Below are 23,655 nucleotides of genomic sequence, written 5' to 3'. Positions count from 1 at the left end.
TTTCATCATACAACATTTATCGCCGAAGCGAGCAAAATTACATCATCATCGAAACACATACGCCATCGCCAAAACAAATGTGCCGCAGCATCGCGCAGCTCCCGCAGGAATCGAACGTGACTGGGGGTGCGAAAGCCAACCGCCCCAACCAACACATCATGCACTCACGTGCATAAATTTGCTGCGTTTTCTTTACCATTGGCATATCCATTTGCTACAATTCTGCTATAAAAGAGATTGTCGCTCCCTCTAGTAACTTTTGCCATTAAAAGAGCGAAGGAAGCCCAGAGATTGTCACAATACTAGGGGTTGTAAGCTAATTTTCTCATAAATTCACATAGCTCTATGATCTAATCTTATTAAAAAATGATTAATTTAATTGAAATATATTTTAGAATTTAAAATAAAAATTAATTTTATTTTAGTATTAATTTTATAAAATGAAAAACGCGATTATAATTAATTTGAGAGTATATTTCTCCTTACCTATTAGTTTATATTAATTTAAAATTATATTATTTATTTATAAAATAAAATGTTTAATTTTTCATTATTTCATTTCATAAAATTATAATTTTATAAATTTGACTTATTTTATTTTTTAATTAATTAACAAAATTATTTATAAAATATGGGGCAGAGCATTTAATTTTTATTAGGACAATTTATTAAGTACAATTTTTTTTTACATATTTTATTTACTTAAAAAAACGTATCAATTTCTCTTTTTTTACATATTTTATTTATTAAAAAAAAAACATATCAATTTCTTTATGATGTTTTTTTTTATCTTATTGTAATAAAATTAACTTAAGAAAAATATATATTTAAAACATATTATTAATTTTCTAATTTAAAAAATATTTAAAACATATTGTTGTTTGAAGTTAAAAATAAGTTAATTTTTTAATTTTAATTTAATTATGTTTTTTTAGAAATTAAATTATTATTATTTAAATTAAATTATTTTTTTCATTGAAATTTATTAAAATTTGGTAATATAATTTCAATATTTTTTGTTGTTTAAAATAAATTTTTAAATGCATAAATAGATTTAACACACTGAAAAATCTATGGGGCACTAGAATTATGCAGATTAAACTATTTAAACTTAAGTTTTTAAAAATCTCTGTCAAATTTTGATTAAAATTAATCAGAGTTTTTATTATTATTAAAATTAATCAGAAAAATATAGTGAAAAAAAAGTCATTTAGTCTAAATTAAATTACTCCTAAATAAAATATTCTAAAAAAAACTTTTACCATAAAACACTTAAATTTTATATAATACACCACTTACTTTTTTTATAATTTTTTTTATAAATGATACTATATAAAATAATGATTACATTACCCTCAGTCACCCATAGTCATCTCACAGTCATCCGAGTGAAGATGCCTCACTGGGGCCTTTGAATAAAATGGAATTGTTTTTACTACGATTTTTGGAATTGTCTTTAGTGCGACTTTTTTTTTCACTCCGTATATGGATTCTGTTGGAGTCATAGACACATCACTAGATTTAAACACATGCCATAAAAAACACACGTTAATAAATTCTTACAAAATTTTTAAAAAATTAAATAAATAAATAAAAAAACCAACCAAAAATTCACACTAAAAACAAGTCAGAATAAATTTACCCAAAAATGTGAATGCAACATATGAACAATTAAACTCTACACTTTCAAACACTCATTTGGAGCCAGTTCCAGTACGGAGATTGACGATTCGCATTCAGAACTGGATGGAACTTTCATACTGAAACTTTTGACGCCGAAAGATTCGTGGAGGTTTCTTGGTGTTGCTGCCACGTCGAGTGGTCAGTCAACTATACGCAGTAACCAAACTGATTTTGACATGTCTCACTGCCCCCTCACCCGCGGAAAATAATATTCGCGAGTGTGAGTGGTCGGTGTATATACATTATAAAACACATGCTGTGACGTTCTCTCAGGTAGCAGTCAAAGGCGCGTATATCCAGTCCGTGTATGATGTATGTATCACAGGCTTCATCTCATTCCACAGCAGAATATATAACAAAGCAGGGGCAAACTTCACCCCACTTTCCAGTCGTTTTAGCGAGAGTTTTCTGTAACTATTTGTTATTCAATTAGCTGGAAAGTCGATTCTGCAATTGATTCAGCAATTTGAACAATTTATATATCAAACTCTGCAATTCTATCAATCACCGGATTCCAGCTTACCGAACGCTTTGTAGTTGTTACATAGTGTACGCCTATAAAAGAGCACTAGTGCATTTGATTACTAATCCCCAGGTTTTTGCTTTCCTAGTCCGGAATGCACTCAGACGGAGAAGGCACTGCATCGATAAAGCACCCATCTGAAGCAGACTTAGATTTGCAAGAGACTGATGATCTTCAAGAAATAGTATGGCGAGATGTGGATCAAATGAATAAAGTTACTACCCGAGAAAGCCAAGTAGTTGCGGAACAGTTACGCAGGAAGCGAATGAAATATTTGTGTACACAACTGAAGTCTCTCTTGCCCGCCACTCCTCCGAAGGTAATCAATTAGGCATAGTCTAATGAGGACATTTTTTTGGCTTTCTCGCTTGAATTTATTTTGGTAATATGATTGATTCGAGGTAATCGTTTATATGCCTAAATTATATATTTAGTTTCTTCTTACAGATTGACAGATGTGGATTATACGATGAAGCCATCAATTACATCAGAAAGCTTGAGGAAGATCTCAGTCGACTGCAGAGAAAAAGAGACCATCTGATGGGGATCCAGTGTGGTAAAACAGCAAACGAAAACATAGAGCATAAAGTGACTGTGGAAATTTATGACAGGGAAGCAATCATTAGTATTACTAGCCAAAGAAGGCCGAGATATATGTGGAGGATTTTGGAGGAGCTTAAAAAGCATGGTCTAGATGTGGAGACCTCGCAGCTTTTTACAGGAGAATCTTTTGTGCTTCTATACTTTCATGCCAATTTTAGAGATGATATTTCTCAGGATCCTCTTCAGATCCGGACTTCTTTAGAATGGCAGCTTAAATTAACATATTAGATTCTTACATCCCTTCTTGGGGTGAAATTCGGACCGTTGCAGATTGCTCTGCTATAATGGCATTGGCCCATAACTGTCATGCCATGACTACTGCACATTACTTATCATTTCACATCATGTCTCTCTGATGGTGTTCTTATTTCTGAGAATGATGAGTAATACTTTTTCTACAAAGCTTGATGACAGCAAGTAACTGCAGTTAGATTCAAAATCATTATGTGCTTCAAGAATCTCCGGAATCCAATCTGAAAGGAAGACCTGGATTGTATATTTATAAGGGCAAGTTCTAAACAGACATAATTTCTCTTCATCTAAGAATTGATTGATTGTTATTTCGCTGGGCAGTTGTTTGATTAGTGAGTGTGGACACACTTTTAAGCTGAAATACAAAATTTTTGCGATCAACTCACTTTGAAAAATGGGCATATATCTATAAAATAACGTAAGAAAATGGAGCAGGAAATTTTTGCATTTCAGACAAGGCATTTTTCGATGGAAGGGGATGTGGTTTGAACTGATTACGCGGCGTAGTGATTTCAATTTTTCTTCTGATAATGTATTCTCCAAGTATCTTAGCATACTTCATATGTTTTACAATTCTGCTATACGTGACGCTCCTCAAGTACTGCGTGTGAAGAGTGTGCCTTCACCCTGTTACACACTCATTTGTACATGGTAACTTATAATCCAGTGTTTACGTTATTTATTACTCAGGTTACAAGACTTGCCGTGCCCAAAAATCAGCAAGGTCGAACTCTAAAATTTGATAAAATTGGTAAAAGAATTTGCAAAACGTGTTAAACACGAACTCGGTTTTCAAAAATCGAGTTAAAAAGGGGTAAATTTGCATATGGCGTTGTCCAGATGTTTCGGAGATTTTGCTTTGAATCTTGGACAAAAATTGTCACGGTTAAATTTTTATTTATAATGTTTTAGAGTTTTTGGTTTGAATTTGGATAAAAAATTTCGTTAAATTTTTATGTAGGTTGTTTAAACTGGTTTGAATTTGGATAAAAAATTTGGTTAAATTTTTATGTAGGTTGTTTAAACTGTTATGGTATTGAGTATTTTAAAAAAATTAGTCATTATTATAATGACGAGAGTTTAACTTTGAGTTTAGAAGTTAAATTTGTGATTGTATTAAATTTTTGGATATTTAAACAAATCTTTAACTATTCTAATCAGAATAATCCTGAAGAGTTGACAATTTAACATATAATTCTAACAAATCTCTACTGAATTTTAGACAAATTAAACAAAAACCACAAATAATCATGAGAAGTTCACAATTTAACATGTAATTCTAACCCATCTCTAGACAAATCAAACAAAAAACCACCACGAATTAGATAAGCTACGCCCATATTTACTAATTATTTCGTTACGGCGATATGCTATGCTCTACCCAATTATGGCGTTACGGCTATAGCTTCTACGCAACATTTTCGCCAGATACTTGGAAAATTTTGTTTAGTACTAATTTCTGAATGAGTTAGCTTATTCTGATCGCTGTCAGCATCTTCCAGGTACATAATAGGTGAGCAACATAATAGGCGTGCAATAAGAATTCGTCTTACATAACATTCGATTATGTAAATAGTCTGCATGATGGTATGCGCCATTGGATCATAGTAACTTTCTGGATTCCGGAGATTCTTGACCCATCATAATTTTGAATCTTGATCCGTTACTTGTATAATAGTATGGCAACTTTCTGGATCAAACTTTCTGAACAATTGGTTTCATATTTGTTTTGGTTGATTTTCTATCCCACCTACACAGGTTGTTACTGTTGCATTTTTGGTTTGTTAATTGATAAAACTGGGCAAAATCCCTAACATAAATAACATCTCGACACATAATAGGTGAGCAACACAGGAGGCGTGCAATAAGAATTCGTCTTACATAACATTAAATACTCTGCACGGTGGTGTGCGCCATTGGATTATGTTAACTTTCTGGGTTCCGGAGATTCTTGACACATCATAATTTTGAATCTTAATCCGTTACTTGGATCAATAGTATGGTAACTTTCTGGATCAAATCCAAGTGTCATTAACACCGTGACTTTCTGAACAATTGGTTTCATATTTGTTTTGGTTGCTTTTCTATCTCACCTACACAGGTTGTATTTTTGGATTGTTACTTGATAAGACAAAATCTTTAACATTTTTGGGTTGAATAGGTTGATTCCGTTGTAGATATTTATCAACGCGTTCCACGGAGAATCTGTTACTTCCGGACATTAGACTATCCGTTAGTACGGGCGCTAATCAACGGACTGAAAGCAAATTTTCTATGAATTTTAAAACATGCGCAGCAGTATGTGCATTAATCAACGGAGTGCACGTTGAAAAGCGAATTTTCTATGAATTTTAAAACATCTGCAGCAGGGAGAATATAGCCATAGAACTTAGATTAAATATTATTGTTATTCGAATAAGTTAATATTGGAAGTCTTCGCATTGTCGAAATTACTCCAAAGTATTACTGATTTATCCTAATTAAAAAATAAAAGTGGGTTAAAATTATTAACTAATAGGATAACACACGTTTCATTAAGTTTGGAAGTAGTAAGCATATCTAGAATTTAAGATTAAGTATTTTCAAAATGAGGAATTAGAAAGTTATTTAGTTCATTAATTTTAATGTAAATATTCATTTTTTTTTTAAATTATTATGATAATTTTATAAAATAAATTTATATAAATTTGCAAAAGTAAATCTTTTACAATTTAATTTTGGATTCTTTACATTATCTATTTTAATATTTTTTATGGTTTGTATTAAAAGCTAAGTTTGTTAAGATTATTTTATGAAAAGAATGTTGTGTATGTTACTATTATTAATCCATTTAATTATAATATGATATAGTAAATATCATGAAATGTTAAGTTACCATTATTATTAAGACAAGGATGGCACAATTTAAAAGTTTATCACCTTTCCAACACTAGTATTATGGTTGAACATTAAAAAACCTCTCTTAAACATCAACCTTCTTGATCTTTTAACTAAACAAAATTATGATGATCTTGAAACACTTCTTTTAATGTTTTTTGAGCATAACTATAAAATTCAAAATAATTTTTAGTAATATATTTTTTTTATAAATTAGAGTGCAACAAAATAGAAAATTTGATTTATATCAATCATAATAAGGAATATTAAGGAAAACTTACTTCAAACAATATTACAAGTGTCTAGCATTTATTCATTAAGTATTTAAATGGTTTATATTAAATAGAATACTAATTAGCTACTCCACTATTGTTTTAATTGACCAAGTTTAGAAGATGTTTTTAAGTGGATTATTGAAATTGATTATTCATATTTGATATGGTGAGAAGTCATGTTGGTCAAATAAAGCTTTGAAAACTTAAATATTTTATGGAAGTGTCATGAAATTTGTATCAGCAAGTCATTACATTGAAATACTAAATAATATAAAGCTCCTCAAATATTAATATGAAGAGAATATTTGATATACAACCAATATTGAAAAGTGTGTATGAATGTATATTAATAGATCCTTTGATCCGAACTTAAAGAGGAACACAACAAATTACAGACATAATCATAAACAAAGACATGCAACAGAAAAACACTTCATTTCATTAATAGAAAAATTTTGAACTATGCTTACAAATAGAATGGAAATAAGATAGCTCGGGCGATGGTAGCTTATCTCTGAGAAGAGATGTGACGGCTACATGCCTTTTGAATTGAGTTACAATGAGGCTCGAGGGCCTTTTTATTATTGAACAATAAGGGAAAACAGTAAACAACCAAAACCTTAACCCGAGGAGATGTAACACCAATAGTTTATGGGTCCCGTTGGGGTTAGCTGGGTAGCCAATTTCCCAGGGTCGTAACTTGGTCATATTATCTCTATTTGACGTGTATTTTACCTCATTGAAAATATCTCTCTTAGGACTACAACTACTGATGTGATTGTTTGTAGCAATCGCTGGATGAATTTTGCCAAAAAAATCGATTATGGCCTTAAAACGGATCTAGAAGTTCAGGACCCGAAAACCTGCAAAAAATAGTAAATTGTGCTACAATTAACGAAACAGATGAAACTGACTGGGGGGCCTATGTGGAATAGGTGGGTGGCCACAAATATCCACCTGGATCATTCCTCCCCACTTAGAAAGAAATGGTCCCCATTGCGTGCAAAGCCTCCATGAGGTCAGGAAATTTCTATCGAACCTGGTCCCTAGTGAAGCACCTGCCCTGGTGACGGAGTTGGCCTGCTCTGACAACTCGATATAGTTGTGTCCTCTATTGTTGAGTGTTCTTGAATTATGTGTCCATGATCTGATCATTTATGGTTTGTTCCATGCAGTCTGGGTTGAGCTATGCTGGTGTGAGTTGTTCTGCAATGTCAGATGGGTCCAAGAATGGTGGGAAGTATGGCTGAAGGCATTCTACATTGAACACTGGGTGTAGACCAAGGAACGGTGGGATGCTGAGCTCAAAGGCATTGCCAACGACGACCTTGGCGACGGTGTATGGCCCATATCAAAGCAGGTGAAGCTTGCGGTTAGGTCCAACAAAGCGCTCTTTCAGCAAATGAAGCCAAACTTTGTCACCCACCTGGAACTTCTGTGGCACTCGATGCTGGTCATGGCGTTTCTTGTACTTAGCATTAGATCTCTCCAATATATCATGGACTTGTTGGCGGATGTGTTGAATGCGCTCAATGAAGTTGTTAGCCCTTTCAACTTCGGACTGCACATGAGCTGAATCTACCTGAGTGGCTACAAATTGTATGGCCACATCAATGGGGCATAATGGCTGAAATCCTAGCCTTACCTGAAAGGGGTTGTGGCCTGTTGATATGTGGAGAGCTCTATTATAGTTGTGTTGGTCATAGGGAAGACTTTCCTCCCATGTTTGTGGATGCTTCGAGTTGTACATGCACAGAATGTGTACGACCATCCTATTGACAACCTTTGTTTGGCGATCAGTTTGGGAATGGAAATTCGTGGACTTAGTGAGTTTTCTATCCGGCATCGACCAGAGATTTGACCAAAATGCACTGAGGAATCTGGTGTCTCGATTTGAGATAATGGACTATGGGATCCCAAAGTGTAACCACACTCACTCAAAGAAGGGCTTAGCAATGGCCTCTACTGTGATACTCTTCTTGCAGGTCATCATGATGGTTAGAGAATCTGTCGACAACCACAAAAACGCAATTGTTGTCGAGCTTAGTAAAAGGAAGGCTTGACATATAATCCATGGAGACAGATTCTCAAGGCCGACTAGGAGTAGGTAGAGGAATATACAGGTCTTACTTCTTGATGGTTAGTTTGGCAATGGCACAGGCAGTGCATGATATAATATACTTCCCAACATCTTGGCAAAGTTTCAGTCAATAAAAATACTTCTCCAATACTGTCACTATTTTCTCTACTCCGAAATGTCCAACGACCCGACTGTAGTGCGCCTTCGAAATCAACTTGGCACACTCACCTAAGTGGCATAATAATGCATCCTAAAGGTCAAAATTTGGAGTTTTCTTCTCTTCCAGGAGTGTCTGGTATATGTTGTCGAATTTTGGATCGCTCTTGTAAATATGCGACCACCCCGATGTCTCGTGCCCACAAGAGTTGAGCATAGTGATTAGCGCCATGACTGGTGGTCAGTTGAGGCAATCAACGACATTATTGGTGCTTCCCTTCTTATACTTAATGTTCAAATGGAACTGTTGCAGATAGGTGGACCATTTCTAATGGTGATCGTTCTGCAACTTCCCTTGTGTCTGTATGAACTGTATAAGTCGGTGGTCTATGTGGATGATCGTTTCCTTCCCCAGAATGTAATGCTTCCATTATCAGCAGGCCTGCACAATGGAATACATTTCTTTGTCATAAGTGGGGTACTTTCGAACCGTGTTTGAAAGTGTCTCACCATGGTAAGCCACTGGATGCCCATGTTGAGTAATAATTGCACCAATAGCATAGTTAGAGGCATCTGTATCAATCTCAAATGGTTGTTGTAGGCCTGGTAATGTGAGCACTAGTGCAGAACATAGGAGATTCTTCAACTCAGAGAACACTTGATGTTGGGTTTCTGACCAAAGGAACTTTTCTTTCACTCTGCCCTTGGCAAAATGAATTAAAGGGTAAGTGATATGAGAGAACCCCATCATGAACCTATGGTAGAAATTAACAAGACCCAAAAAGTTGCAGAGCTCTGTTAGAGTGGTTGGGGCTAGCCAATCCCGAATGACTTATATCTTGGATCGGTCCACATGTAAACCCTCCTCATCAATGATGTACCCCATATATTGAACTTGGGTCAGGACAAAGGTGCATTTCTCTAAGTTAGAACACAACCTGTGTTGTCAAAGGGTTTGAAATCCCTGTCGAATATGGTGGAGGTGCTCTTCCCAACTCTTGCAAAAGATCAAGATGTTATCTAAATACAACACAATGAATGCATTGGTGAAGGGCCACAAGCTGTTGTCCATTAGTCTCATGAAGGTTGTAGGGACATTTGTTAATCCAAATGGCATGACCAACCATTCGAAAAGGCCCTCCTTAGATTTGAAGGAAGTCTTCCACACATCAGAGGGTTTGATAGGCACATGGTGATAACCTGACTTCAAGTCAATCTTGCTAAAATATTTGGCCCCCTTGAGCTGGTCTAGAAGGTCATCAATCTGCAGGATTGGGTACCTATTCCAGTCAATGATCTTGTTCAGCACTCGATAGTTAATACAGAACCTCCAAGTCCCATCCTTCTTCTGTACCAATACAATCAGGCTACCACAGGGTGATGAGATTGGCCTGATTGTGCCCTTTTTGCAGTAGTTCTTGAATCTACCTCTTGATATCATCGTTCTCCATAACAGAACGTCGATAGATCAGTCCATTGGGCAGCGGCGCACTGAGGGTTAGATCGATGGATTGCTTGACCTGACAATGCAAAGGTACCCTTGTGGGTAAGGCGAAAATGTCCTTGTACTCCTCCACGGCCTTGTCCATCTGTTGTTGTTGTGTAGAGGAGACATTCCTAGAAGCCATGGCCACAACATTCTTCTTGCCTTAGGGGTGAATCATAAGGAAAACAAATTTCGTAGTCTGTTAAATGATATTACTGCATCGCTTTGCAGTGATCAAAGAGATGGCGATAAGCGAGGGTGCCTCCGGTATCCTGTACAACTTATTAGCCAAAGTAATAATCACAAAGCGAGGTCTAGACTCATATACAACATGTTGCTTCCACAAGTATGGTTGTACTAAAATTACATCAGAAACTTCAAAACGAGCAACGTCACATAGTACCTCATCCGTGAAGGGTTGTTTGTTGTAGGGAAGGTCGCAATGATGGCTGACGCGAAGATCTCGTCCTTAGTGAAGCCACCCGATGGTGTACAGAGGTGGATGTGTTGTAGTATTTAGGCACAACCGCTTCATGAATTCTACTGAATTGAGGTTCTTTTGGCTCTCCCTGTCAACAATGAACTGCAGCGGAGATCCTTTCACCAACATCTATGAGTGGAAGAGGCGTTCCCCCTCCTATGGATCTTTCAGGTCAATTTTCTGGATATTTATGGTGGCCACAGTGGCACTAGGCTCCACATCACTAATCCGCTTCCCTTTGTAAGTCCCCTTATCGAGTTTTGATTCATAGTTGGAGCCTACTTACGATTTAGAAGCCTTCAGCTCAGCCATCAGTGACTGCTTGGCCCAACACTCACTTGTATGGTGAGTGGATCCCTTATGGAACTCACACCATTTTTCGTGTCCTTCTTCGTCTTCATGGTGTTGTTCTTTGCTTGCGGCTTCGATGGGTTGTCCTGTGTAGCCCCTCCTTGCCTTGGTCCCTTGTCTTGTTGTTTGGGGGTGCCCTTTCCTTAATTTGGATTCGCAGATCCAAAGTCCCTCTTCTTATGTTTAAACTTTTGCTCAATCTTTACAACGTACCAATACGTCGTGCCGAGCAAGGAAATGTATAAGAACTCCATCTCATCCTAAATGTACTTGTGTAGACAGCCGCGGTACTTGAGCACCAAACACCGCTCAGTATCCTTGATACCCAGCTTCATGAAAATGGTACAGAAAGTATTTATGAACTCTAGCACATCTTGGTCCATTCCCTGTCGTAGTGTGGTTCACTTTATGTATTTATCTTCATAGCTCCCAACAGGGTAATACTATTCCTTGATGGCGTCTCGAAAATAATTCCAAGTGGGTGCAGCTGAAAACAACGAGGGTTCACTCTCGTCCTTTTGTTCACAGTAGGTTTCCCACCAGTCCTTGACATGTGGGGCGGCTTTGAGAAGTGCAAACGTAATCTTTTCCCGATTGGAAAAGTCATGAACTGAAAAATATCCTTCCAATAGATTTAACCATTTATCTATGACATCTTCATCTATCAGGCCTTCGAATTTGGGAATATCGAAGTTAACTTGTACCTTAAAAGGAGTGGTGCCTCCAGAGTGGCTGCTAGATGAAGATGCATCACCTGTGGGTAGTTGTCGAAGGATTAAGGCAAAGTTATCCATCATTGTGTCCCTTTGTCGCTCGAGGGCTTCCTCGGGAAACATTTTGAAAGGATCTCCTACCCCTCTTGTCTTTATTTTCTTTCGCCATGGGAGGTCGTTGGGTTTTGCGAGGCTGATCCTGCAATGGTTCAACCAGATCGAGCCCTAACTCCTTATACCCTTACCTCGTTGGGGACATGCAAAGAAAAATAGAGAAAGAGAAAACCGCTCTGATACCACTGATTTAAACTTAAACAAGAACAAAACAACTTACAGATATAATCATAAACACAGAGATGCAGCAAAAAAACACTTCATTTCATTAATAGAAAAATATTGAACTATACTTACAAACAAAATGGAAATAAGATAGCTCAGGCAATGATAGCTTATCTCTAAGAAGAGATGTGGTGGATACATTCCTCTGCACTAAGTTACAATGAGGCTCGAGGGCCTTTTTATTATTGAGCAATAAGGGAAATCCCTAAACAACCAAAACCCTAACTTGAGGAGATGTAACACCTAGAGTTTATGGGCCCTATTGGGGTTAGTTGGGCAACCATCTTCCCGGGGTCGTAACTTGGTCATATTATCTTCGTTTGATGCGTATGATACCTCGTTGGAAAGATCCCTCGAAGGACTACAACTACTAGCAATCATTGTAAGAATTTTTCCAAAAAAACATCGTTTATCCCCTCAAAATGGTTCCAGAAGTTTAGGACCTGAAAAACTGCCAAAAATAGTAAATTGTGCTACAATTAAGGAAACAGCTGAAACTTCCTAGGGGGTCTAGGTGGAACAGGGATGTAGCCACCAATATATACCTAGATCATTCCTCCTTCCTTAGGAAGACATGGTCCCCATTGCGTGCAGAGCCTCCATGAGGTGAGGAAATTTCTATTGAACTTGATCCCTAGTGAACCACTTGCCCTTGTGACGGAGTTGGCCTACTTTAACAACTCGATATAGTTGTATCCTATCTTATCAAGTGTCCTTGATCTGTATGTCCATGATCTGATTAGTTGTGGCAGGTTCCATGCAGTATGGGTTGAGCTCCATTGGTGTGAGTTGTTCTGCAATGTTAGATGTGTCCAACAATGGTGGGAAGTATGGTTGAATCTGATCTACATTGAACATTGGGTGCAAACCAACGAATGGTGGGACGTTGAGCTCGAAGGCATTGTCACTGATGACCTTGGTGATGGTGTATGGCCCATATCGGAGTGGGTGAAGCTTGCGGTGGGGTCCATCAAGGAGCTCTTTCTACAAATGAAGCCAAACTTTTTCGTCCACCTAGAACTTGTGCAACACTCGATGTTGATCATGGTGCTGCTTGTACTTAGCATTAGATCTGTCCAATCTATCATGGACCCGTTGGCGGATGTGTTGAATGTGCTCAATGAAGCTTCTAGCCCTTTCAGCTTCGGACTGCATGTGAGTAGAATCTACCTAAGTGGATGCAAATAGTATGGCCACATCAATGAGGCATAATGGCTGAAATCCTAGCCCTACCTGAAAGGGCCTGTGGCCTGTTGAGCTATGGAGAGCTTTGTTGTAGCAATTTTGGACATAGGGGAGACTTTCATCCCATCTACGTGGATGCTTCGAGTTGTACATGCACATAATGTGTAAGATCATCATGTTGACATCCTATATTTGGACATCAGTTTGGAGATGGAAAGTCATGGACTTAGTGAGTTTTGTATCCAACATTGACCAGAGACCTTACCAAAATGCACTCAGGAATCTTTTGTCCCGATTTGAGATAATGGACTATGGTATCCCAAGGTGTAGCCACACTCACTCGAAGAAGAGCTTTGTAGTGGCCTCTGCTATGATACTCTTCTTACAGGTCGTCATGATGGCCATATTAGAGAATCCATCGACAACCATGAGAACACAATTGTTGTCTTGCTTAGTAGAAGGAAGGCCTGTCATATAATCCATGGAGACAGATTCCCAAGGCCGACTAGGAGTAGGTAGAGGAGTATACATGCCTTGCTTCTTGATGGTTGGTTTGGCAATGATGTAGGCGGTGCAGGATCTAACATACTTCCCAACATCCTGACGAATTTTCAGCCAATAAAAATACTTCTACAATACCGTAGTTGTTTTCTCTACCCCAAAATTTCCAGTGACCCAATTTTAGTGCACCTCCCAAATCATCTTAGTACGCTCACTTGAAGGAACACATATGTGTCCCAAGTGACATAACAGTGCATCCTGAAAGTGAAAATTTGGAGCTTTCTTCCCTTCTAGGAGTGTCTTGTATATGCTTTCGAATTTTGGATCACTCTTGTAAAGATGTGACCACCTCGATGTCTTGTGCCCACAGTAATTGAGCACAGCGCTTATTGCCATAAATGGTGGTCGGTTGAGGCAATCAACGACATTATTGGTGATGCCCTTCTTATACTTAATGTTCAAATGGAACTATTGCAGATAAGTGGGCCATTTCTGATGGCGATTATTCTCCATCTTCCCTTGTGTCTTTTTGAACTGTAGCGGCTCATGGTCTATGTGGATGATCATTTCCTTCCCCAGAATATAATGCTATCATTGATGATAGACCTGCATAATGTAATACATTTCTTTGTCGTAAGTGGGGTACTTTCAGATCGTGTATGAAAGTGTCTCATTGTGGTAAGCCATTGGATGCCCATGTTGAGTAAGATCATAGTCGGAGGCATTTGTTTCAATCTCAAATGGTTATTGCAGGTCTGGTAATGTGAGCACTGGTGCAGAACACAGGCAATTCTTCAACTCAGATAATAGTTGTTGTTTGGTTTCCGACAAAAAGAACTTTTCTTTCGCACTGCCCTTGGTGATCCAGGTGGATATTGGTGGGCACCCGCCAATTCCACTTAGACCCCCACCATTGTTTCTTTCAGTTTTTCAGTTTCCTTAATTGTAGCACAATTTACTATTTTTAGTAGTTTTTCGGGTCCTAAACTTCCGGAGTTGTTTTAAGGCCCTAAACAACTCTTTTTTGGAAATCTACCGCCATCGATTTTTTATCTAAAATCATCTTTTCTGTCGTAGTCCTTAGAGATATCTTTCCAATGGGTTATCATGGGCATCAAACGGAGATAATATGACTAAGTCGCGACCCCGAGAAGTTGGTTGTCCAACTCACCCCAACGGGGCCCATAAACTCTTGGTGTTACATCTCCTCGGGTTAGGGTTTTGGTTGTTTAGGGTTTGCTCTTATTGTTCGATAATAAAAAGGCTCTTGAGCTTCATTGTAACGCAGTTCAGAGGCATGTATCCGCCACATCTCTTCTCAGAGATAAGCTACCATCACCCGAGCTAGTCTTATTTCCATTTTGTTTGTAAGCATATTTCAGTATTTGATATTAATGAAATGAAGTGTTATTTCTACTGCATCTTTGTATTTATGGTTGTATCTATAATTTGTTATATTCCAATTTAAATTCGGATCAGTGGTATCAAAACGGTCTGCTCTTTCTCTTTTTTCTTTACATGTCCCCAACAAGGTCGGGATATAAAGAGTTAGGGTTTGAACTAGTCGAACCTTTGCAAGATTAGCCTTGCAAATCCCGACGGCCTCCAATGGTAGATGAAAAAAAAGACGAGGGGGTAGGAGATCCTATCAAAATATTTCTCAAGGAAGCCCTCGAGCGACAAAGGAATGCGATGATGGACAACTTTTCCTAGATCCTTTAGCAGCTACCCAAGGGTGATGCATCTATTTCCGACAGCTACTCTGGAAGCGCCACACCCTTTAAGGTACAAGTTAACTTTGACATTCCCATATTTGAGGGTTAGATAGATGCAGACATTGTAGATAAATGGTTAAATCTGCTAGAAGGATATTTTTCCATTCATGATTTTTCCAGCTGGGAAAAGATCACCTTTGCACTTCTCAAAGAAGCCCCGCACATTAAGGACTGGTGGGAAACCCACTGTGAGCAGAGGAATGAAAGTACTAACTCACTATTTTCAGTCGCACCCACTTGGAACTCGTTCCGGGATGCCATCAAGGAGCAGTACTACCCTGTCAGGAGCTATGAGAATAAATACATAAAGTGGACAACTTTGCGACAGGGAAGTGACCAAGATGTGCCGGAGTTTACCAATGTTTTTCATAGCCTTCACACGAAGTTGGGTATCAAGGATTCTGAGAAGCATTTGGTTCTCAAGTGCCTCGGCTGCCTACACAAGTACATCCAAGATGAGATGGAATTCCTGGACATCTCCTCGCTCAGCACGACATATCGATATGCGATCAAGATTGAGCAAAGGTTTAAACAGAAGTAGCGAGACTTTGGATCTACGAATCCGAAGCAAGGGAAAGGTGCCCCCAAACAGCAAAACAAAGGACAAAGCCAAGGCAGGGCAGCCCAGGACATCCCACCAAAGCTGCAAGCAAAGAAAAACGCCGCAAAGCTAAAGAAGCACATGGGAAAGTAAGAGCTTCACTCATAACACAAGTGAGTGTCGAGCCAAGCAATCACTCGCGGCCGAGCTAAAGGCTTTGGAATCAGATGCATGTTACGACTCTAAGCTAGGACCCAAAAAAGGGAATGACAAAGGGAAGTAGATTATCGATGCAGATCCCAACACCACCATTGCCACCATGAAGATTTAGAAGGAGGAATCCGAAGATCTAGAGGAGGAGGAGTGCCTTTTCCACTCCTAGATGTGGGTAAAGGGTTCCCCGTTACAGTTCATTGTCGAAAGCGAGAGCCAAAAGAACCTCATTTTGGCAGAGGTTGTGAAGCGGCTAGGCTTACCGACCACAGAACATCCACAACCATACACCATTGGGTGGCTTCACTAAGGACGGGATCTTCACGTGAGCCAGTTGTGCCGCCTTCCATACAACATCAAGCCCTCCATAGATGAGGTATTATGTGACGTTGCTCCCCTTTATGTTTGTGATGTATTATTAGGCCAACCATACCTATGGAAGTGACAAGTTGTTATTGTTATTGTTGTGTATGAGTCAAGGCCTCATGTTGTTATTGTTACTTTTGGAAATAAGTTGTACAGGATACGGAGGTAGCACCGCTTACCGCCATCTCTTTGGTTACTGCAAAACAATGCAGTAAGCTCATTTCCAAAACCGAGAAATTTGTTTTCCTAATGATACACCCTCAGGGAAAGAAGAAGACAGTGGCCACGACCTCCAGACAAGGCCCCTCTACACGGAAACAACAGATGGACAAGGTCGTGGAAGAGTACGAGGACATCTTCACCTCCCCCACAGGGGTGCCTCTGCAATGTCAGGTCAAGCACTCCATTGATCTAACCCCAGGTGTGTCACTGCCCAATGGACCAATCTATCGGTGCTCCGTTCTGGAGAACAATGAAATCAAGATGCATATTCAAGAGCTGATGCAGAAAGGTCACATCCATCCGAGTTCATCGCCCTATGGGAGCCCGGTCGTGTTGGTATAGAAGAAGGATGGGACTTGGAGACTCTGTATTGACTAGCGAGCGCTGACCAAGATCACTGTCCGGAATAGGTACTCGATCCCACGAATTGATGACCTTCTAGACCAACTGAAGGGGGGGGAATATTTCAGCAAGATCGACTTGAAGTCTGGCTATCACCAGGTACCAATCAAGCCCTCCGATGTGTGGAAGACTGCCTTCAAAGCCAGGGAGGGCCTTTTCGAATGGCTGGTTATGAATTTTCGGTTGACGAATGCTCCTACAACCTTCATGAGGCTGATGGATGACATATTGCGGCGATTCACCAACTCATTTGTAATGGTATACTTGGATGACAACCTGATCTTTAGCGAGAGTTGGGAAGAGCACCTCCACCACATCCGACAGGTTCTCCAAACACTGCAGAAACATAAGCTATGTGCCAATTTGGAGAAATGCACTTTTGGCATGAACCAGGTTAAATATCTGGGATACATTATTGATGAATGAGGGGTGCATGTGGATCCAGCCAAGATCCAAGTCATTCGGGATTGGCCAGCCCAACCACTCTGACAGAGCTCCAGAGCTTTCTGGGTCTTGCCAATTTCTACTGCAGGTTCGTGTTGGGATTATCTTATATCACTTAGCCCTTGAGTCAAGTCACCGAGGGAGGAGCGAAAGCAAATTCTTTTGGTCTAAATCTCAGCAGAAAGCATTCGCAGAGTTGAAACATCGCCTATGCTCTGCACTAGTGCTCACTTTACTAAACTTGCAACAACTATTTGAGATTGAGACAGATGCCTCTGACTATGCTATTGGGGCAGTCCTTACTCAACAGGGGCATCTAGTGGCATATCAAAGTGAGACACTTTCAAACATTGTCCGAAAGTATCCCACTTATGATAAAGAGATGTATTCTTGCACTGCCTGTGCCATTTCCAAACCGACCATCAAGAAGCAAGGCCTCTATACTCCGTTGCTTACCCCTAGTCGATCTTGGTAATCCATCTTCATGGATTACATGCCGACCCTTCCTTCTACTAAGCATGGAAACGACTGTGTTTTTGTGGTCGTCGACAGATTCTCGAAGATGGCCATTCTAGCGGCTTGCAAGAAGAATATCACAACAAAAGCCACTACTAAACTCTTCTTTGAACGAGTGTAGGTACACTTTGGGATCCCATAGTCTATCATCTGAAATCAGGACAGCAGGTTCCTTAGTACATTTTGGTCCAAGCTCTGGTCAATGCTGGACACCAAGTTCACTAAGTACATAGCTTTCCATCTCCAAACTGATCGCTAGACAGAGGTCTTCAACAGAATGATAGTACACATTCTACGCATGTACAACTTAAATCATCCATGCACATGGGATGAGGGCCTTCCCTATGTCCAGCACAACTATAACCGGGCTCTCCACAGCTCGACTGACCATAGATCTTTTCAGGTGGGCTTGGGATTTCAGCCACTATGTCCCATTGATGTGGCCATACCATTTACAGCTACTCAGGCATATTCGGTTCATGTCCAGTCGAAAGTCGATAAGGCAAACAACTTCATTGAGCACATCCAACATATCTGCCAATAGATCCATGATAGTATGGAGAAATCAAATGCCAAGTGCAAGCAGCGACATGATCAACATAGGGTGCCACACAAGTTTTAGGTGGGTGACAAAGTCTGGTTGCATTTGCAGAAGAAATGTCTTACTGGAGCCTATCATAAACTCAAACCACTTACCAAGGTTGTGGGTGACAATGCATTTGAACTCATCATTCCCCCATTCCTTTCCCTGCACCCAGTGTTCAATGTGGACCACCTTCGACCATACTTCCCACCATTGTTGGACACATAAGACATTACAGAACAACTCACACCTACAGAGTTAAATCTATATTGCATGGAGCAAGCCACCACTGATCAGATCATGGACACGCAGATCAAGAACACTCCCAACAGAAAATCCAACTGTATCGAGTTGTCAAAGAAGGCCAACTCCTTCACCAAAGACCAAGTTTAGCAGAAGTTTTTTCATCTTATGGAGGAACTCAACGCAATGGGGACCATTGCTTCCTAAGGGGGGAGGAATGATCTAGGTGGATATCGGTGGCCACCCGCCAATTCCACTTGGATCTCCACCATTGTTTCTTTCAGTTTTTCAGTTTCCTTAATTATAACACAGTTTAGTATTTTTAGCAGTTTTTCGGGTCCTAAACTTCCGGAACCGTTAACACTGTGAACTTTCTGAACTATTGATTTCATATTTATTTTAGTTGCTTTTCTATCTCACTTAAACAAGTTGCATTTTTTATTGTTAATTGATAAGACTAGACAAAATCTTTATCATAGACAAAATCTTTAGCATAAATAACATCTCGACACAATTTCAATTAAAATGATACGAAGTTTGGATTTTTTCGAAATTTGGTGATATAATTTTTTACGAACCCCAAAACACGGATTATGTAAGCAACCCAAATTTGTAATTTTAGCTAACTCTGGCCAACAAAGTTAAAAAGAGCTAAACCTTTAAAAAGAACATATTTCCAGATTACAAGAGTGAGTTCCTGAGCATCAAGAGAAACCCAGGGTGGAGAAATCTAGTCATGGTTCGTTGGAAAAGTGTGTTAATTTTGTTGTGAATTTTTTTTCAATTAAAAAAATCATGTTTAAAGCAACTCTCTCCTATATAATTTTGGACCCAAAATTAGACCATAAAACTTATAAGAACCAAACCTCCTTTCAACCACTAAACCCTTGAAACTAAAAATTAAAAACGCTGTGGATGTTTGCCGACACGTTAGACGGAGAATCTGTAAACTACCCTTTTGGGAAAGTGACAGTGAACGACCTCGTATACACGGTGGAGAATAGGTTGATTCCGTTGTAGATATTTTTCTATGAATTGTAAAACATGTGCAGCAGTATGTGCATTAATCAACGGAGTGAACATTGGAAAGCGAATTTTCTATGAATTTTAAAACATCTGCAACACGGAGTGACTATAGCCATAGAACTTAGATTAAATATTATTGTTATTCGAGTTACTTAAGATGGGAAGTCTTGGCATTGTCGAAATTACTCCAAAGTATTACTGATTTACCTAATTATAAAAAATAAATGTTGGTTAAAATTATTAACTAAGATAACACACGTTTCATTAAATTTGGAAGTAGTAAGTAGATCTAGAATTTAGAATTCATTAAATTTGGAAGCAGTTAGTAGACCTAGAATTTAGAATTTAGAATTTTAATTAGATTAAGTATTTTTAAAATGAGGAATTAGAAAGTTATTTAGTTCATTAATTTTAATTTACATATTTATTATTTTTGTGTGGAAAAAGTATTATGATAAATTTTATAAAACAAATTTATATAAATTTGCAAAAGCAAATCTTTCACATCTTAATCTGGGTTCCTTATCTTATCTATGTTAATATTTTTTGTGGTTTGTATTAAAAGCTAAGTTTGTTAAGATTATTTTATGAAAAGAATGTTGTGTATGTTACTATTATTAACCCATTTAATTATAATATGATATAGTAAATATCATGAAATGTTAAGTTAGGACTATTATTAAGACAAGGATGGCACAATTTAAAATTCTATCACATTTCCAACACTCTTATTATGGTTGAAGATTAAAAAAACTCTCTTAGACATCAAGCTTCTTGATCTTTTAACTAACACTTATTTTAATGCTTTTTGAGCATAAATAAAATTCAAAATAATTTTGAGCAATATATTTTTGCCTTCTTATATACCATATTTGGTCTTAGTGGATGATAATAATCATTATCACCATCATCAATACATATTATTGTAGGAAGGAAAAAAAAGAAAAAAAGGATAAAATTAAATGTTGAATGAGAGTAGTAACATAATTTATTTATTATTTATTATTTGTACTTTTGTGTTAAAAACTAAGTTGATTGAGGCTTACTTAATGAATAATAGATTAATATGGGAGATATATATTAAGTATAAAGTTATTTAATGAGAAATGATTATAGTAATGTGTCCAATATATACCACCATACATCCATCTTAAGTACAGATGTAACATAAGCTGGGAGGGACCAAATTTCTTCAAGTGCAAAATACAATGTGTTATTTTCATTGTTGAAATTGTAATTTTGAATGCTAAAGAGAGTATATATAAAACCAAATAAAAATTGTAACCATAAAAACATAATTTTTTTTCTATATATAGATATATGAAGTAGATATCAACATAAATTAGTTAACATAGATCTTCAAATAGTTTATTTGAATCTCTAGCTCAAATATTTTTGAAAAGTATAATATTTAAACATCTTATTCACACATTTTTTTCACTTCTAATTACTTAACTACATATTCAATTTTTTTAATTATAGCGGATATTATTTTTCTATTTAGAACATATTTTTTTATTTCAAAGGTGCAAAGATGGACAAACAAACTTACCCATCCCCTCATATCGGGTTGTAGAATGAGCCTCTTCGCTCAATTAATAATCATTTTAATTATAAAAATCAATCATGAATTAGAATAGTAACAAAGTAGTACAATTTGATTATTTTTAAATACAAGAGGAAAGAGAGAGAATTGACTAAACTATTTATTACGAATGTTTAGTTTTTATTCCTATAGTGTTTAAAGATATTATATTGAAAACAACATATTAACATTCATCTAAAACTTAGATTCCTTACATTATTTCTATTATCATTAATATTATATTTATGTATTAAATTTGACTCATGAATAATAGATTTTGTAAAAAAATCTTACCTCTAAAGTTATTTAACAATATCTTCATATTGTTTTTCTTACTATTATTGACCATTTTAAATTCACACTAACTACTTTTCCTATGTTGAGTACAAATTTATTATACTAGTACAATGTTGGCACCACTTCAAAATCTATAAGAAGAAATATTTTATAAGTCTAGTTGTGTTGTTCAATGATCAAAATATTTTTTTTATAAATTAGAGTGCAACAAAATAGAAAATTTTATCTATATCAATCATAATAAGGAATATTAAGGAAAACTCACTTCAAACAGTATTACAAGTGTCTAGCATTTATTCATTAAGTATTTAAATGCTTTATATTAAATAGAATACTAATTAGCTACTCCATTATTGTTTTAATTGACCAAGTTTAGAAGATGTTTTTAAGTGGATTATTGAATTTAATTATGCATATTTGATATGGTGAGAAGTCATGTTGGTCAAATAAAGCTTTGAAAACTTAAATATTTTATGGCAGTGTCATGTAATTTGTATCAACACATGATTACATTGAAATATTAAATAATATAAAACTCCTCCAAAAATAATATGAAGAGAATACTTGATATAAAACAAATATTGACAAGTGTGTACGAATGCATATTAATAGATCTTTCAGAAAAGAAAATTATATTCATTAATCATATAAGCCTAATCTTAAGATATTCGCTCAAGTAGATCAAGAACGACTTCTACACCATATTTATTTATCCTGGTCTTCTTGCAATATTCTTTCTTTGGCATCCATGCCCACACTATGGTATTAATTGGAATAGAGCCAAGTTTTGTGTCATCGGGATTTGGTACCTAATATTTCTCTAAAAAATTTCCATTGTATTTCCATGACATAGGCTTCCACCAATCAAACTTTACATGAAGATTCTCACTTTCATTATCCCTAAAGATATTTGAGATGGATTTTCCATCCAAATCATCTCTCCTGCATCCTTATTTCCTGATCTAACTAGCAACATCTTTCCTTTCTCAACATTAATCATCATATTGAATGTTGGCTTTGGCTTATTTCATTTGGGTCCAACATATATTAGTTCATCTATTGCATTATCAAAATCTCCATCCACAATACCTGAGATTACATGGAGTGCATTACGATCAACATCAACAATGTGCCTTGTCTTGGGCCATAAATCCCTAGAAGATGAACCACTTCCATCTATTATTCTATGATCATTATAGATTCCATCTAATGTATCAAGAACTCTTTCCCAATACACTACTTTATTTTTCCATTCCTCTGTAACAATTGGTGAAACTTTTTTGTCTTTGAGGCTTCTGTGAGTTTCTTGATTCTATAGCATATCTTCCGGATACATCGCGTTAGGTTTATTTATAATCGACGTTTCAAACTAGCAACAGTGGTTCATCATCAGGATTTATGGCCACCATTGCTAGTTCGAAACGTCGATTATAAATAAACCTAATGTGATGTATCCAGAAGATATGCTACAGAATTGGTGAAACCTCATTCCTCATAGTGTCTTCCCACATTTTTATGTATGATGTTATTCCTTCCTTTAGTTCTTTTAAATAGGCATCATTATGTTTGGAAGCTAAGAAAGATGGCTTCCCTATGGATATTATAGGTCGACCTTCATCATCTATATTCCATAACTCAACTAGTTCTGACCACTCAATATCTCTAATTGATTCTTTGTACCGTAGTATTGGAACATCATTGAGTACAAGAAATTGGAAGTATTGGACATTAAGATGTCCAACTAGTGCACTTTTTCCCTCCTTCATGTATCCATTAAGGAAACTTTTGAAGTCATAGATCTTATCAATAAATGTAGGTGGTAACACTAGATTTTCTTCAATTATGTGATATGTATCCATCATTTCAGGTAAAGAATATATATCTTTACTTTTTAGGTTGGAAGACATTCTTCCATAGGTTTCATCTATGTCTTCATG

General features: G+C 37.1%; 1 protein-coding gene across 1 annotated transcript; it reads left to right on the top strand.

Annotated features, from left to right (window-relative positions):
* Nucleotides 1–2,300: 2,300 nt before the first annotated feature.
* Nucleotides 2,301–3,037, top strand: LOC149187453 (uncharacterized). Its single transcript, XM_089409670.1, has 2 exons — nucleotides 2,301–2,525; nucleotides 2,654–3,037. The coding sequence occupies exons 1-2, from the start codon at nucleotides 2,301–2,303 to the stop codon at nucleotides 3,035–3,037; spliced, it is 609 nt and encodes a 202-aa protein (XP_089265796.1).
* The last annotated feature ends 20,618 nt before the right edge of the window (nucleotides 3,038–23,655 follow it).

The sequence above is a fragment of the Pinus tabuliformis genome, chromosome 3_1 (assembly GCF_031772625.1).
Source record: "Pinus tabuliformis cultivar Carrire ecotype Pingquan chromosome 3_1, CPIR1, whole genome shotgun sequence".
Lineage (NCBI taxonomy): Eukaryota > Viridiplantae > Streptophyta > Pinopsida > Pinales > Pinaceae > Pinus > Pinus tabuliformis.
This window is presented reverse-complemented; position numbering and strand designations above follow the sequence as displayed.